At 45.0% G+C, this 16,191-nt stretch overlaps 1 protein-coding gene across 4 annotated transcripts in view; it reads left to right on the forward strand.

The window, feature by feature from the left end:
- arhgef18b (rho/rac guanine nucleotide exchange factor (GEF) 18b) overlaps positions 1-16,191 on the forward strand; it is a 39,203-nt gene that overhangs the window by 9,311 nt on the left and 13,701 nt on the right. For 3 of the 4 annotated variants that reach the window (XM_018728347.2, XM_018728348.2, XM_018728349.1), the window contains 2 exons: positions 11,693-11,757; positions 12,501-12,564. In XM_018728347.2, coding sequence (XP_018583863.1) covers positions 11,693-11,757; positions 12,501-12,564 — 129 coding nt within the window. Of the gene's footprint in view, positions 1-8,321; positions 8,495-11,692; positions 11,758-12,500; positions 12,565-16,191 lie in introns of those variants that run through there. The other variant, XM_018728350.1, reaches the window with a different exon arrangement.

Raw genomic sequence — 16,191 nt, forward strand, 5'->3', positions numbered from 1 at the left:
TAGCTTCATTGTTCCATTTATGAATAATCAGGCAAGCTCCTACAGTTGTATAGCTTTCATTTTTCCAGTGATATAAGAGTTAAATAGTAATAAATAAGCAGCATAAATATTTAGGTTGCCTTTTTGTGCTTTTGAAAGAACAAGATAATTTGGTTCTTGTCAGCGTAGCAGTTAGAACAAGATTCTTAATCTGAAAATAGGGAATGCAAGGAATTTTTAGGGTGAATAATTGTCAATTTATTCCCATTTGATTACTTGGAGCCTGCCAGAGATTAAAAACAATAACAGTGCACTGCACTTTTTTTCTTTACTTTGATGCTGTCTTTTGACAGTCATTGCTTATGTAAATCATTTCAGATGGGGAAATTTTAGTTTCACATTTGGCATTGCTCTGCTGTATTTAGCTCTGGCAGTTCATTCACCTTCTTTCATCTAAAACTGAATTTTTCTGTTCATGTCGCATTGTTGGGGGGGCATGGGGGTGCAGTGGGTTCAGCCCTGCCTGGGGTGCCCTGTGACGGGCTGGCATCCCATCCTGGGTGTGTCATCCCCCTCGGCCCCGCGCCCTGCGTTGCTGGGCAAGGACCTGGCTCGTCACCACCCCACTTAGGACAAACAGTTTTTTGACGATGGATGGATATCGCATTGTTCTTAAACAGAGAAATTAATCGAAGTTTGTCATATGTACTTAGTTCTTGTATGTCACACAATGAAACTCTTGCTTGCACATCTTCTGCAGACTGTTATAAAAGAAGTTGTAAAATACAAACTAGGCTATAAACACTAAGTACAATGTAATAACAGACAATAAAAATAACTGCAACATTATACAGGTATCCTTAAATTTACAAACTCTCTGAAATTTTGGTATATCAGCTCCTGGTTTTAATACCTAATTTTTGCATTATAAAACAAAAAAATCTGCATTGTAAAATTTATTGGAAGCGTGTCCAAAAAAATTTTAACTTCTGCGCCGCAGGAGAGAAGTAGAAGTGCAGTAATGTACTGTAGCTGGCCTGTCTGCACCCAGATCTCTCTGTCTAGCATGAATTTATGAATGTGACAATGTTGCTTTAAAAGAGTGGGGCATCATTGGAAGTTTATAAAATTCAACAGGAGAATCTGTCTGCCATATTGAGTGATTTCATTGAATGATTGCAGAGACAGCAGAGCAATTAGCAGGAAAAGCTTAGCTTATGGTTTTGTGGGTTATGCATGTGTGTTTTGGTAGTACTGCACAGTTTTAGAAAGTTATTCACAAATTTGAAGTGCTCAGTGGATCTCTATGGTTTATTGCTCATCCTGCAGAGCACTGATCAGTTAAAAAGAAAAGTGCAAATTACCATGGGGTTTTCAGCAGACACGAGCTGCCCTGAGTTTTCTGGCATGATCTGGAAGCAAAACAGCAAAGGTAACAGGTGTAATCCTAAATGAGCAAATGTGTTTTAAATTGTGCTAAAATGTATCATATGATCAAAGACAGATCTTCAGCAATATAGGGCAAGCTTTAAGCTGTAAAATTGGCTTCATGTAGCCAGAGTTTAACGTCTGTGTCATCGATGTTTGTCAGATCCACTGGCGTGGGTGTTTACGTGGGGCAGTAATCCAGCAGATGTTCTGCAGTTTGTTGCTGCTCTCCGAATGGGCATCCAGGGCTGTCTGCTAGTCCCATTTTGTACATGTGTGCCCTGAATCGGCCGTGCCCGGTGCGTAGTTGGTTTAGGCGCTCCCAGCAGTGTCGTGTAGCTGGCTTCCAGGTGGTTTAGGGGATGGCACTGGGATAAATCTATGTAGCCATGAACCACTGTCCTTCGTCCATTGCTTTTGCCACTCAGCTTCGCCCAGGTCTTCGGTGACATGCCACTGCTGTTGTCGAGCAGCTGCACCACGCATTGATAGAAAAGCCTTCGAGATTTCAGGCAGAGTTGTTTTTGCTGGCCAGAGGTAATAACAGTTAGGTGACTGTAAAGCAATAAGCTTTTATCGTTTAAGGAGTGTTTTGCCAGTGCTATGCACTGTGCATTTCTCCTGATATCAGCTGGCGGTATGCCGCTTACAGCAGGTCAGTCATTCGTTGGTGTGGAGGGGATGCAGCCAGATACAATTCTCATTGTGGTGTTCAACGCGCAGTCTACTTTGTTAATGTGGGCACTTCTAGCCCATACTGGTGCACAGTATTCTACTGCTCTACTCTGTGCTAAAGTCATGGATAGGTATATATGTACTCTAGGTGTTCTATAGTGTTCTAGTGATATTTGGGAAAATTTGGTTTGGGTTGTTTTTTTTTTTTTTTTTTAATTTAAATTACTGGGAAAGAGGCTCTTAGTATATATACATATTTGCATTCATTCTATGTGATTTAGAATGCCCAATACTGTAGTCATTCTACAGTACTGTCTATAATTTTTTGCTATGGATACTCAACTGGGGCTACATGCCCCTGGTAGGGTCTCCCATGGCAGACAGGTCCTGGATGACAGACGAGACAAAGCGCGGTTCAAAAACCCCTTATGAAGGAAAAAGCAAGGCGTCCGTTTACCCCGCCCGGTATGGGGTCACCGGGGCCCCACCCTGGAGCCAGGCCTGGGGGGGGGGCTCGCATGCGAGCGCCTGGTGGCCAGGTCTATGCCCACGGGGCCTGGCCGGGCTCAGCCCGAAGCCATAACGTGGAGCCGCTCTTCGGTGGGCTCACCACCTGCCGGAGAAACCGTAAGGGGCCGGTGCATTGTGAGTTGGGCGGTGGTCGGGGCCGAGTGCCCGGCCGACCCAAACCTCGGGCGCCAACTCTGGTTTTTGGGACTTGGAATGTCACCTCACTGGCGGGGAAGGAGCCTGAGCTGGTGCGGGAAGTTGAGAGATACCGTCTAGATATAGTCGGGCTCACTTCCACTCACAGCTTGGGTTCTGGAACCACTTTACTCGATCGAGGGTGGACTCTCCACTATTCTGGCGTTGCCCAAGGTGAGAGGCGGCGGGCTGGTGTGGGCTTATTAATAGCCCCCCAGTTCAGCCGCCATGTGTTGGAGTCTACCCCGGTGAATGAGAGGGTCATCTCCCTACGCCTTCGGGTCAGGGAACGGTCTCTCACTGTCGTTTGTGCTTATGCGCCTAGCGGCAGTGTAGAGTACCCGGCCTTTTTAGAGTCCTTGGGGGGCGTGCTGGAAAGCGCTCCCACTGGGGACTCTGTCGTTCTACTGGGGGACTTTAACGCCCACGTGGGCAGCGACAGTGATACCTGGAGGGGCGTGATTGGGAGGAACGGCCTCCCTGATCTGAACCCGAGTGGTGAGTTGTTATTGGATTTCTGTGCTAGTCGCGGTTTATCCATAACGAACACCATGTTCATGCATAAGGGTGTCCACCAGTGCACTTGGCACCAGGACACCCTAGGTCGGAGGTCGATGATCGACTTTGTAGTCGTTTCTTCTGACCTTCGGCCATATGTCTTGGACACTCGGGTGAAGAGAGGGGCTGAGCTGTCAACTGATCACCACCTGGTGGTGAGTTGGATTCGATGGCGGGGGAAAAAGCTGGATAGACCTGGCAGGCCCAAACGCATAGTGAGGGTCTGTTGGGAACGTTTGGCGGAGGCCCCTGTCAGAGAGGTCTTCAACTCCCACCTCCGACAGAGCTTCAACCAGGTCCCGAGGGAGGTGGGGGACATTGAGTCCGAATGGACTATGTTCCGCTCCTCCATTGTCGGTGCGGCGGTTCGGAGCTGCGGCCATAAGGTCTCCGGTGCCTGTCGCGGCGGCAATCCCCGAACACGGTGGTGGACACCGGAAGTAAGGGATGCCGTCAAGCTGAAGAAGGAGTTCTATCGGGCCTGGCTGGCTCATGGGACTCCTGAAGCAGCTGACAGGTACCGACGGGCCAAACGGAGCGTGGCCCTGGCAGTCGCCGCGGCAAAAACTCGGGCTTGGGAGGAGTTCGGTGAGGCCATGGAGGAAGACTTTCGGTCGGCCTCAAAGAGATTCTGGCAAACCGTCCGGCGACTCAGAGGGGGGAAGCGGTGTTCCACGAACACTGTTTACAGTGGAAGTGGTGCGCTGCTGACCTCAGCTGAGGATGTTCTCGGGCGGTGGAAGGAGTACTTTGAGGATCTCCTCAATCCCTCCGACACGCCTTCCGTAGAGGAAGCTGAGGCTGGGGACTCGGAGGGGGACTCGTCCATTACCCTGGCTGAAGTTGCTGAGGTAGTCAAAAAACTCCTCGGTGGCAAGGCTCCGGGGGTGGATGAGATCCGCCCCGAGTTTCTCAAGTCTCTGGATGTTGTGGGGCTGTCTTGGCTGACACGCCTCTGCAGCATCGCGTGGAGTTCGGGAACGGTGCCTCTGGACTGGCAGACCGGGGTGGTGGTCCCTCTTTTTAAGAAGGGGGACCGGAGATTGTGTTCCAACTACAGGGGGATCACACTCCTTAGCCTCCCTGGGAAAGTCTATGCCAGGGTACTGGAAAGGAGAATCCGACCGATAGTCGAACCTCGGATCCAGGAGGAGCAATGCGGTTTTCGCCCTGGCCGTGGAACACTGGACCAGCTCTATACCCTCACTAGGGTGTTGGAGGGTTCGTGGGAGTTTGCCCAACCAGTCCATATGTGTTTTGTGGACCTGGAGAAGGCATTCGACCGTGTCCCTCGTGGCATCCTGTGGGGGGTGCTTCGGGATTATGGGGTTCGGGGCTCGTTGCTACGGGCTGTTCGTTCCCTGTATGACCGGAGCAGGAGCTTGGTTCGCATTGCCGGCAGTAAGTCAGACCTGTTCCCGGTGCATGTTGGACTCCGCCAGGGCTGCCCTTTGTCACCGATTCTGTTCATTATTTTTATGGACAGAATTTCTAGGCGCAGTCAGGGAACGGAGGGTGTCTGTTTTGGTGGCCGCGAGATCTCGTCTCTGCTTTTTGCGGACGATGTGGTCCTGTTGGCTTCATCGAATCAAGACTTGCAGCGTGCACTGGGGAGGTTTGCAGCCGAGTGCGAAGCGGCGGGGATGAGAATCAGCACCTCCAAATCCGAGGCCATGGTTCTCAGTCGGAAAAAGGTGGATTGCTCCCTCCGGGTTAGGGGGGAGTTGCTCCCTCAAGTGGAGGAGTTTAAGTATCTCGGGGTCTTGTTCACGAGTGAGGGAAAAATGGAGCGGCAGGTCGACAGACGGATCGGTGCGGCGTCCGCAGTAATGCGGTCATTGTACCGGTCTGTTGTGGTGAAGAGGGAGCTGAGTCGTAAGGCGAAGCTCTCAATTTACCGGTCGATCTACGTTCCTACCCTCACCTATGGTCATGAACTCTGGATCATGACCGAAAGAATGAGATCGCGGATACAAGCGGCAGAAATGAGTTTCCTCCGCAGAGTGGCTGGGCGCACCCTTAGGGATAGGGTGAGGAGCTCAGTCACCCGGGAGGAGCTCGGAGTAGAGCCGCTGCTCCTCCGCATCGAGAGGAGCCAGTTGAGGTGGCTCGGGCATCTGTTCCGGATGCCTCCTGGACGCCTCCCTGGGGAGGTGTTCCGGGCTTGTCCCACTGGGAGGAGGCCTCGGGGCAGACCCAAGACACGTTGGAGAGACTATGTCTCCCGGCTGGCCTGGGAACGCCTTGGGGTTCCCCCAGAGGAACTGGAGGAGGTGTGCGGGGAGAGGGAAGTCTGGAGTACTCTGCTCGGACTACTGCCCCCGCGACCCAGCCCCGGATAAAGCGGAGGAAGATGGATGGATGGATGGATGGATGGATGGATACTCAATTATAATACACATGTTGAGTATATTTAGCTAAGTTTGTCTAGGAGGAACATATTTTTTCACTTAATACAATCTTTTCCACCTCAAACAGATAGGTGCTAGAACAACACATTCAAGTAGTATTGGACTGTGGGTCTGTCTTAATTCAAATTGCATTCACAATGCTTATAGCTCATGTCTGGTATTCCAGGAAGAGGTGCACTGTTACTACTACAATAGAGGTGGAGATAATAAAAAAGCAGTCACAAGATGAAGAACTTTGCCTGTTTATGGGGTAAATTGGAAGAAAGAAAGCACCTTTGGAATTATGAGCAAAATGTTACACATTGTCTTCCTGCCCTGATTTTCAAGATGAAAAATCACTATTTGGCTTCATACATTTTGTACTTCGGGACACCGAGAAACTGTTGCCATGCCGAAAAATCACTTTTCATGATGATGCCCCTACCCTTGGTAGTTGGGATGGTGGTGTTAAGAATGGTGTTATAATGGTGTTATACTGTTTATGTTTTGTCTGAGCATTTTCGGGCCAATGACATGAGCTTTAAGTTCATCAGACCACAGAACCTTCTTCTACCAAGTTTGAGTCTGTCAAATAGTTTCCAGTAGAATCCAGGTGGGACTCTCAGAAGTGGCCTCTGTGTTGCCAAAGAAGCTTAAGGGTGTGTGTGTGGTGGTGAAGGTACTGTTAATTTCGACAATGTTCTACATTTCAGATGCAGCCCTGTATAACCTCTTTATCACTGACAATTGTGTTTCTCATCCGGTTGCTCACTTTAGTAAGGCAGCTTGATCTTGATGGTGTTTCACTGTAATGCTCCGAAAAGCATCTGAACACAGATAGATGCCAAATAAACACAGATGGGTGTTGTACTGTGATCTGAAAGTGGAATAAACTTGTCCTAATTTAGGCTCTTAATGCATTGTTGGTCGATAGTTGCCAATTAAGTAAATTTTGTGATTTGTTGGAAATATTCTAAAACCATTTATTATTTTTGCATTTAACAAGTAGCTGTACAATTTCATAGTGTCCATCTGTTGTCAATAACCTCTTGTCCTATGCAGGGTTGCACTGGTCCACTGCTTATTCTGGAATGGGATAGCGAGGCAAGGCACACCGTAGATGCTATAAAAATCCATCACACCCACTTGTTCACTCACACATATCCATACGACAAATATCGGTCAACAGTCTGTCTGAAATGCGTGTTCTTGGACTATGGGAAGAAACTGGAGCACTCAGGAAACCCATGAAACACGGGGGAAAAAACTGAGTTGGGATCAAATCCATGCTCAGATGTACTGTCTAGGTGCTATGAGACACTAGTGCTATCTACTGTACCATTGTGCCACCTGTACAGTTGTCATGATATGTTAGAAATGAAAGACCAGTGCTGCCTGTCTTGTAAGTAGCAGTAATGAATGTGCAAAGAAAACCTACTGTTCAGTGAACACCTATCCAAATATCTATACTGAAAAAAACGTGAAGAAGCCTTAACAGAAGTTTTGTAATTGTTCCATATTTTATTACTGTTTTTTTTTTTTTAAGTACTAGCTGTTTTCCAGCCTCTGAAGTTAGTTTCTTAAGCACCCAAAGGCAGCTGGTAGCATAGTGGTTAGTGCTGTTGCCTTTGGGCTCAGTGGTTGTAGGTTTAATTCCTACCTTGAGCAAGGTACTTTTCCTAAACTTATCTATCTGTATAAATGGGTAAATAATAGTAACTAGATTAACATTGTAAGTTGCTTTGGAGAAAAGTGTCAGCTAAATGAATAAATGTTAAGTAGTAGGTGGGGTGCTGAGTGTATTGCTCAATTTAAGAATCCTGTGTTATATTTACTACTACTGGAGGAAGGGGACTTGTTTGTGTAGGGAGCAAGAAAGTTTTGCAACTGTTTCCAGTTTTATTATGTAATTTATTTTTTCCCCAAGGGTTCCATTCAGTTGTTTTGGGAAACCCTAGAGAAATGTTTGCTTAAAGCAGTTGAGTTTCCACTCACCAGGCAAAAATGGCACAAATCCTCCTCCTAACGCATTATAATATTGTGTGTGTGAGGGTGTTGGAGGGGGGGACCAGTTGAGCACGAAAAAACCTTGCGGTTGTCAAGATCTTTCACTTTCTACTGCTGGCTATATCTGTAACGGTATCTCTGCTGAAAACACGCAATGTTTACATGAGCACAGCAGGTGTCACGCAGGTTATGGACACACACTTGACTTGTCACCGGAGTAGCTCTGACTTGTTCTCCTCGCTACACATTAGACTAGTGAAATATCCTGCGTTCTGACTAACTGAGTGCAAAACGTGGCACTGTCACTTAATAACTCTGTTTCTGCACGTGTTCATGGCGAGCCTATATGAAAATGTCGCTTTTGTTTTGTGTGACAGTCAGTGTTGCAGTGAGTGTCACCGGCGTCTTCCGGTGTCACACAGCCAACTTTTCAGTCAGTGCATGTACAAAGGTACAGAAAATGGGTATGACGACTGTGCTCGCCGCCGCTTAAAAACAGGGAGTGTGTCTTTAAGCGAGGAGCGGCCCCGAGGCGAATTAAGGCCCTGGAATGCGCCGTGCACGAGCGCGCTCCCGATCACTCCCACAATGCCCCGAGACGACGGGGAGCCCAGCGTGCGGCGATAATGGACAGCATTTAATGGTCGTCCAGGGCTGCGGCGTTGATGTTTCCAGGCAGAGGAGTCTGCGATGGAGCCGCAGTGAGAGAGAGGAGCCGAGCGGAGAGCGGAGGCGCGCACCCCAGGTGTCCTGTGAGCGCGCCGATAGTTCACGGAGGAGGAGGAGGGACGCTGCGGTTTCAGTTTAGCAGGCTTCCCGTGCATACGCAGGGCCTTAGAGCACTTGCTAGAGGCGCGCTTGTGTGGACGATGTAATACAGTCGGAGTGTTCGCTCGTTCGTACAGGGCGCGCGCGCGCGTGAGTGAGTGACGCTCAATGAATGGCAGTAGCTGGATTTCACTGTTCTGACGGCACGGAGTTCACTCACCTGCTTTGTTTTCGTGTGAAACGGGAGGGAAACACACCGGTGTGTCACTAACCAGATTTGTGTGTGTGCGCGCGCGCGCGACTGAAGGAGAGATTGCATTCACTAGTTCTCAGACCTTTTGTCTGCATTTGTTGTTGGTGCTCCTCCTCCTGGACTGCTGCTCTACTTGCTTCTCATTATAGATATGTTTTGTTGTAAAACTTTTACACATGTGTAGTAACATGCAGTCTAAAGTAGGTGACAGGTTTATTTGTCACTCCGCATCAGCTTATTATGTGTGTTACTCTTTCCCGAGGAGTGTCTTACAATGTAAACAGTTAATTTGCCTAACAGTGCACTTTTAATTTTGGTAGGTGCTATGATCTCGCTAATGTTTTTGAATGGCATTTTTGTGATTTTGGCATAAAAAAAAAATTGGAAATGAGTTTCATCTGTCACCAATAAGTAAATTTCCAAACATATTGATAGTCCTTGGTGTTGAAAGCAAGTGGGTGTACTAATGGGACTAAAGTGTGCGTGCGGGCGGGTTGGGGAGCATCGATTCAGCGCTGTATTGAGAGGCAGGACAGGGTAGCGTTCCTCTCAGTTTGGATCCCCTGTAGCAATGTCCAGCTACTAATTAAGTTAGTTTTTGCTATCCCTTTTGTGCTCTTTGTCCTATCTGATGTCTGATTTGAGGCTTTAAATAGTTCATCTGGCCTTGGTTTTGTGTCCCTGACTATCAGTTCCTATCTGTGGCTGCTCAAGCATGTAACTGATAACCAAATGTTTGTGTAGTTTAATTGAATCACCGATTCTTTACCCAAGGCCTGAATTATCAAAAAACTACATATTGTATGCTGTGGCATATGTGCTTGCTTATTTGTGTGTCTTATAAAAAATAAAAAAAATTGGTGGGAGGGTATCAGGATTTGTCTATACTCTATTTTACGCACCTAATTGAATGATGAACCTCTGTGCAGCAAGTGGTAGGTAACGAACTAGGTTTGGTTGAGAATTTCATGTCTACAGCTATGTCTTTTCCTTGTAATTTAATGCATAAACTGTATTTTTGCTGAGATGTCAATCACTTTGGACAAAAGCGTCTGCTAAATGAATAAATGTAAATGTATTTGCATATTTCATAGTGTCAGTAGTTCCTCCACCCCAATGAATGAAGTAAATTTACTAGGGAAAACTGGTGCCATATTGCTGAGCTGTCTATCATCTGAAACTTCCTTGTTTTGATTTTAACTTTGGCCGTAACCCCATTTGACCAAGGTACCTATCCTGGATTGATGCAGTGATACCCTACTAAGTGGTTAAATTATTGTAAACTTGATTTTCTGATGATAATGTTCTTGAATAAAGGAATCACTCATTGACAATAGCTTGTCTTAATGCAAGACTGTGGTAGTCTGGAGCATATCTGGAATTATAGAGCACTAAGTTAGATAGGGTACACCCTCAATGGGATGCCAGTCCACTGTGGACACTTTCTAATAAAGGTTTGTAATAAGTTTTTATGATGTCCATAAAATACTTGATATATGTGAAAGTACAGGAGGAGCCTCTGATCATCATGCAAAGAAATTTTTTAGTTTTTTCAAGTTAATGTTGGGTGAAACCTTTTCTGCAGGAACTGGTCCCCACCCCACAATAAGTAATGTTAATTTGATCCACTCAGAACAGGAATTTGCTTAACATAGTGATTTCACAGAGCAAATTTACCTTGTTAAGCAAGGGACTGGTGTACTTAATCTGTTCCTTCTGAACAACAGCTGACACTGAAATGTTATATTTCATTGGCGTGTTAAAAGATGTGTACTACACTAGCAAAGAATTGCAGAGTTATTTCATAAGAACACAACATCCATATTTTGCAGTGTTCTTAATGATTATTTATTGCAGTGCTGATGGGTATTGGAATGTTTTTTTTTTTAACACCAGTTGCTTTTTATATTGAAGACCTTTTTCTTTTCATTGTTTCAGTGGCATTTATACACACAGTGGCTCCTTATGTTACAAATGTTCAAGGTACAAATTTTCAATGATTAAAACATTCACGTTTTTATTTATCCATTTTCTAAAAATTTAGGTCTGCAGAGCCAAAATGACCCGCATTTCTGCTTTTAATTAATTGGCAATAAAATGCACCGAAACAGTATAGGAGAGAGACACTTCCTTCATTCAACTGCTTTGCAAAGTGTATAGTTTCAGTCTGCTGTTTGATCAATAATGAGATACTGAATGCAGCTGTAGATATTTGTGATGAATCTGTCAATTATCAACGTTGAAAAGTGTGAATATACTGTTTTTCATTTTAATGTAGTTCAAGGTTAATGAAATGTTTGCCTTTTTGTATATCATAGCATAATATGACACCTTTTACATGACCTAAGCCATAAATAATGTTTCTAACCTTTTGATGATGTAGATTTAAAAAGGGGGGGGGGAGTTGAAAATCAGTACAAGCTGATTAACGCTGTATTTCCTTATTTGGAGACTTCAAAGTTAAGTGAGGTGTGGATATTTTTTTTTAATAAGCAATTTTAAATTGTTATACTTTTGAAAGTCTTTCAATTTAAAGCTTTCACTTGCAGAACCTGAATGAAGAATAAATTGAGGGATCTATGTATTAGTGTTTTGGTTGTGAAGTGGTGGTAAAAGTGACTTTGGATTTCTGGTCTGAATTCTGTTTTAGTTGAAGAACCAGTACACTGTAATTCTTTGTAAAATTGTCTATCCACTGTTGCGTGAAAGTTAAAATGTTGGAAAATCAGGTGTAAGGCTGGGTTCAGTATTACTTTGTTTTTCTTTTCTTTGAAGTCTCATTGTGGAATAAGCAGCAAGATGTTTGTGAGATGTAATACAGACAAGTGCCCTCCTCTTGATTGTCAGTAGAAAGCGTAAGGCTTATTTGAAAAAGTAAATCAAATGGACCTCTCATGCTTTTTCTTTGTTTCCGTTTTGTACCCAACAGACTGTGCGGTAAACGTTCACAGGAACTGCCGGCGCTTACTGGCTGAGTGCAGCAGCAGAAACAAGGTGCGTCTGATCATCCTGTTTTTTTTTTTTTTTTCTCCTCCTCTCTCCCCCCCTCCCCCCCTTCCTATGGAAGAGTCTTAGTAAATAAATCTTTTATTTGTCAGAATGAAAGGTTACAGAGCTAATGGCTGCAATTAAACATGACTGGAACTGTTTGAAATAAGTGGCACTGCTCTGACACACAGTTAATGTGGCTGTGAGTCAGTCTGGGCTCTAGGTACTCTATGCTGCATGACTTCACCACATGCAAATGTACACCATACCTGGAGTAACTGGAAACAGTGACCCTTGGCCTGTTCAGGTTTTCACTGGCTCACTGAAGACTGGTGTCCCCACTGGTACAAACTCGGTACAGTCGGTGGAATCTGGCCCTCAATTACATGAAAGTGTGGGAGTATGTTAAATCTCTGTCTTGACCTGTTATGGCATACGCTTCTGCATACCCTGAATTGTATGACACTTTGGAGGAAAGTTTGAAGTTGTTTTTCTCGTTTGACTGGGAAATATTTTTCCCTATAATACTGAAGGAGGGAAAACAAATAACTGAATTTAGGTACTTAAACATTTTTTTTGGAAGTACTGTATAAGCCACCTTTGTTAGTATTACTTTAAATTGTTAGTATGGGTTTGGGTAACATGCACAGAAACAAGTTTGTAAGCATTTCTTAATTGTAAACAATGGGTTTTCCCATCAAAAATATTGTAATTATGGTAACATATTAATACAGAATTTCTCCCAAAAGCTAAAAGATTCTCCCAAGCAAACCACTGGGGCAGTGCAGAGGAAAGTGCAGTATTACAATCAAGGTGAGTGAAAATGACAGGTGATATCCATAAAGTAACAAGTACTGTACATGGTGCTAAGTGTAATACGTAATAAAACTGTGCCACATAGCTGTTTTTCTTTTATTCCATCTAAATATCACTGCTCGTTTATAGAGTATCTAGTGTGAGAGACATGCACCTTTCTTTCCTGATTCTCTTTGATTTTTCTGGCCTCTCCACCACCAGGAGGTTTTGATGAGAATGGAGATTAATTCCAGACTGCAGGTATACCTGTGTTTTTCCCTGTTCTCAGCCTGTTATTGGTTAGAGGAGCAAGCCACTTGTTTCCAGCCAGGATCAGAGGATGATGTTGGTCCCTGGGCAGCAAATTAAGGCCAACAGGCTCCTGTTTGGCCCAGGGAAGGTTCCAGGCTCATCTAGAAGGATTAGCGAAGCTGTCTAAGCATTGAGCTGTCCCTGCTTGAAAACAGACAAATGTAGCTGAGGGTGCTCACAGCATTTATTTCACGTTATTGATTGTTAGTGTCTTTCTGAACTGAAGGGGTGTTCAGCTGTTCTCTTAAAACTCATGTTTACTTTCCTGCATATGTTCTTGGGACCTTACTATAAAAGGAAACTGGTATCAGTTGGACTGCATATATGTTTCTTGCTAACTTGTTTGGGAATTTTTTTTTTTTTTTTTAATGTAATGGTTTGTCAGTCACTTAATTGGTGCAAATAAGTAAGGGTTCTGACTTCACTGGGTGCTTCCCTCAGCTAACTGGTTATCAGTTTGGTTTTTATCCTAACAATCTGGAGTAATTGGCCATACTTTTTCCTACAAATTGTGACAATCGGCAGCAAAAATGGCACAGAGTTATGTCCAAGGATTTAAAATTGTCAGGTTTGTTGCTCGAACAGCGAAAAGGATGACCACAGATGTCTGAAACGTGAACCTGTTGATAGTGTATAAAGCTGTGCCAGACATGGGCAGGGAACCAAACACTTTATTGCAGGGTTGCTCATTTTACACATTTTGATATTAAATTATTTTTTGTCTGTAAAGGTCAGTTTAGTCACAGGACATTTCCTATTAACATGCTGTATAAAGGTGAGCCCTCGTTGTGATTAAAAGACCAAGAAAACTGTATAAGGAATAAAATCATGTAGCATTTTGTTTTATCTGATTTATTGGATTCGAACAGAAATATTTTAATATATTTGTCATAAATGCACAGTTTTTAAATAAAAAACTGGCTCAAATCTGAAAATCTTGACACCGTTTGTTGTGCTGGTAATATGGTGTGTATTTTCTTGGTAAAGATGTGTGAATATTGTGGTAGCGCTCCTGCCGTCTGTAGTTAATTTCCTTCCCAGCATGTGGAGCTGCCATTCAGTTATAAAACAGTGGAGAGCTGACAGCGGGCCTCGCCTTCAGCTGGTGCGGGAAGCGGTGGGGACTGGCGCACATTGACTGCTTCGTTACAGCTTCACACACCTCTGCGCTGCACAGCAGGATCCTCAGAGAGGCTAATGGGTTTGCACTCGGTCAGACAGAGGGAGGCTGGCATGTTGTCTTCAAGGGGCCTGAGGTCTGGAACTTTCCTTCTGTAACCAGAAGTTGCTGCTGCTGCCACTGCCCTGGGGGTGTTTGTCTGGGATGACAAAAAGTGGGTCACAGACAGAAGTGACACTGGACTGAAAAGATCACGCTCTTATAGCCAGGCGGTACAGTATAGAGCAGTGAGATGTCACTAGAGGTTGCTTTGTTTAGTTCCGCTTTTCTGCTCAAATTATTTGAGGAGTCTGACTCTGAAATGCCGTTCAGTTTTCTCTTGTTATATTTACATGTATTCATTTAGCGGATGCTGTTCTCCAAAGCAATGTGCATCTCATAGAAAATACAGTTTATTCATTACATTAGCAGGAGGAGACACTTATATGCAGGCTCGTGATTCTTAAGTACACTTAGTTTCTTTCCACCATACGAACCAATGTACATCACATGAGTAGATGTATAAAAGCTTATCCGAATAGTCACGATTCCTAATCGCCTTCCTAGTCATGTTTTTAATATATAAACATTTACATTACATTACAGGAGTAGCTGCGTGAAGTCTATCCATTAACAGGCATGATCTTAGTGCATGAACATTTATACCTTACATGAACTTAAGAGATCATGGGCAAAGTGAGTCTGGAAGAGATGAGTTTTAAGACCCTTTTTAAATGTGGACAGAGATTCAGCAGTTCTGAGTGAGAGGGGGAGGTTATTCCACTGTAACGGAGCCAGAACCGAGAACCTTTGTGCTTTTTCCTTTTGGACCTTTTGTACGTAGGGCCACTAAGTGAGCAATTGTGGAAGAGTGTAGCGGTTGATCAAGTCTTGTAGATATCTGGGAGTCGTTCTTTTAATGCTTTTGCAGACCGTAGCCATAGTCTTAAATCTGATTCAGGCAGCTATAGGAAGCCAATGCAGAAATACGAGTAGAGGAGATGCATGTGAACACTTTGGCAAGTGAAACGCAGCTCGTGCAGCAGCGTTCTGTATCAGCTGTAGAGGTTTGATGGCAGTAGCAGGAAGGCCAGATGGCATGTCACCATGGCCTGGACAAGTAGTTGGGCAGAGTCAGTAGTGAAGGTAAGGATGGATCCTGTGGATGTTATGTAGGATGTATCTGCAGGTCCAGGTTGTGGCTTCAATGTGTTGAGTAAAAGATTGACTTGAGTCAATCATCACTCCCAGACTGTTAGCCGAGGAGGTAGGCAAAATGAGTGAATTGTCCAGTTTGATCGAGAGGTCATGGCTGGGAGGTGTAGGATCTCTGTTTTAGAGAGGTTGAGTTGTAAGTGGAAGGGGTGCGGTGGCGCAGTGGGTTGGACTGCAGTCCTGCTCTCGGGTGGGTCTGGGGTTCAAGTCCCGCTTGGGGTGCCTTGCGACGGGCTGGCGTCCCGTCCTGGGTGTGTCCCCTTCCCCCTCTGGCCTTACGCCCTGTGTTGCCGGGTAGGCTCCGGTTCCCCGTGACCCCGTAAGGGACAAGCGGTTCTGAAAATGTGTGTGTGTGTGTGAGTTGTAAGTGGTGATCAGACATCCATGCAGAGTTGTCCAATAGACAGGCAGTGATGTGCACAGAAATGTCTCCAGGTGGAAATAAGAGCTGGGTATCATTGCTAGTTGTACCATGGTAGTTGAATCCATGGGGGATTCAATCATTTTGTTACAGCTAGTTAGAGAAATAAGCTTAGATTTAAGGGCTGTGATATAGCTAATGTCTAAAAGACAAGGTTTTTGCTTATCTCAGACAGCCATACAGATGGTTTTTTTTTTTTTAATTGTTTTAGCCACCTCCCAGCTTACAAATCTGTGCCTATTGCCCTGGTAACAGAAACAACATCCCACCCTTGAGTGTTGCAAGGGGAGGGGACAGAGAAGGAGGGGCAGTAAGAGAGGCTGAAGAGCTGTCTGCGTTTCATGCTATAAATTACACCCTGCCTAAGCGTGCTGCCTCTGCCTGGAATGACTGCTTGCCTGCAGAGCACTGGCAACATGGAGCTGGCCTTGTTCAGTGGGAGAGGGACACACGGGAGACACAGGGCAGCTGTATGGAGAGTGTCACCCCGCCTGGGGCTGCGTGTGCTCTTACACAGGGACTTCCTCACCTGTCGCTT

The sequence above is a fragment of the Scleropages formosus genome, chromosome 9 (genome assembly GCF_900964775.1).
Source record: "Scleropages formosus chromosome 9, fSclFor1.1, whole genome shotgun sequence".
Classification (NCBI taxonomy): domain Eukaryota; kingdom Metazoa; phylum Chordata; class Actinopteri; order Osteoglossiformes; family Osteoglossidae; genus Scleropages; species Scleropages formosus.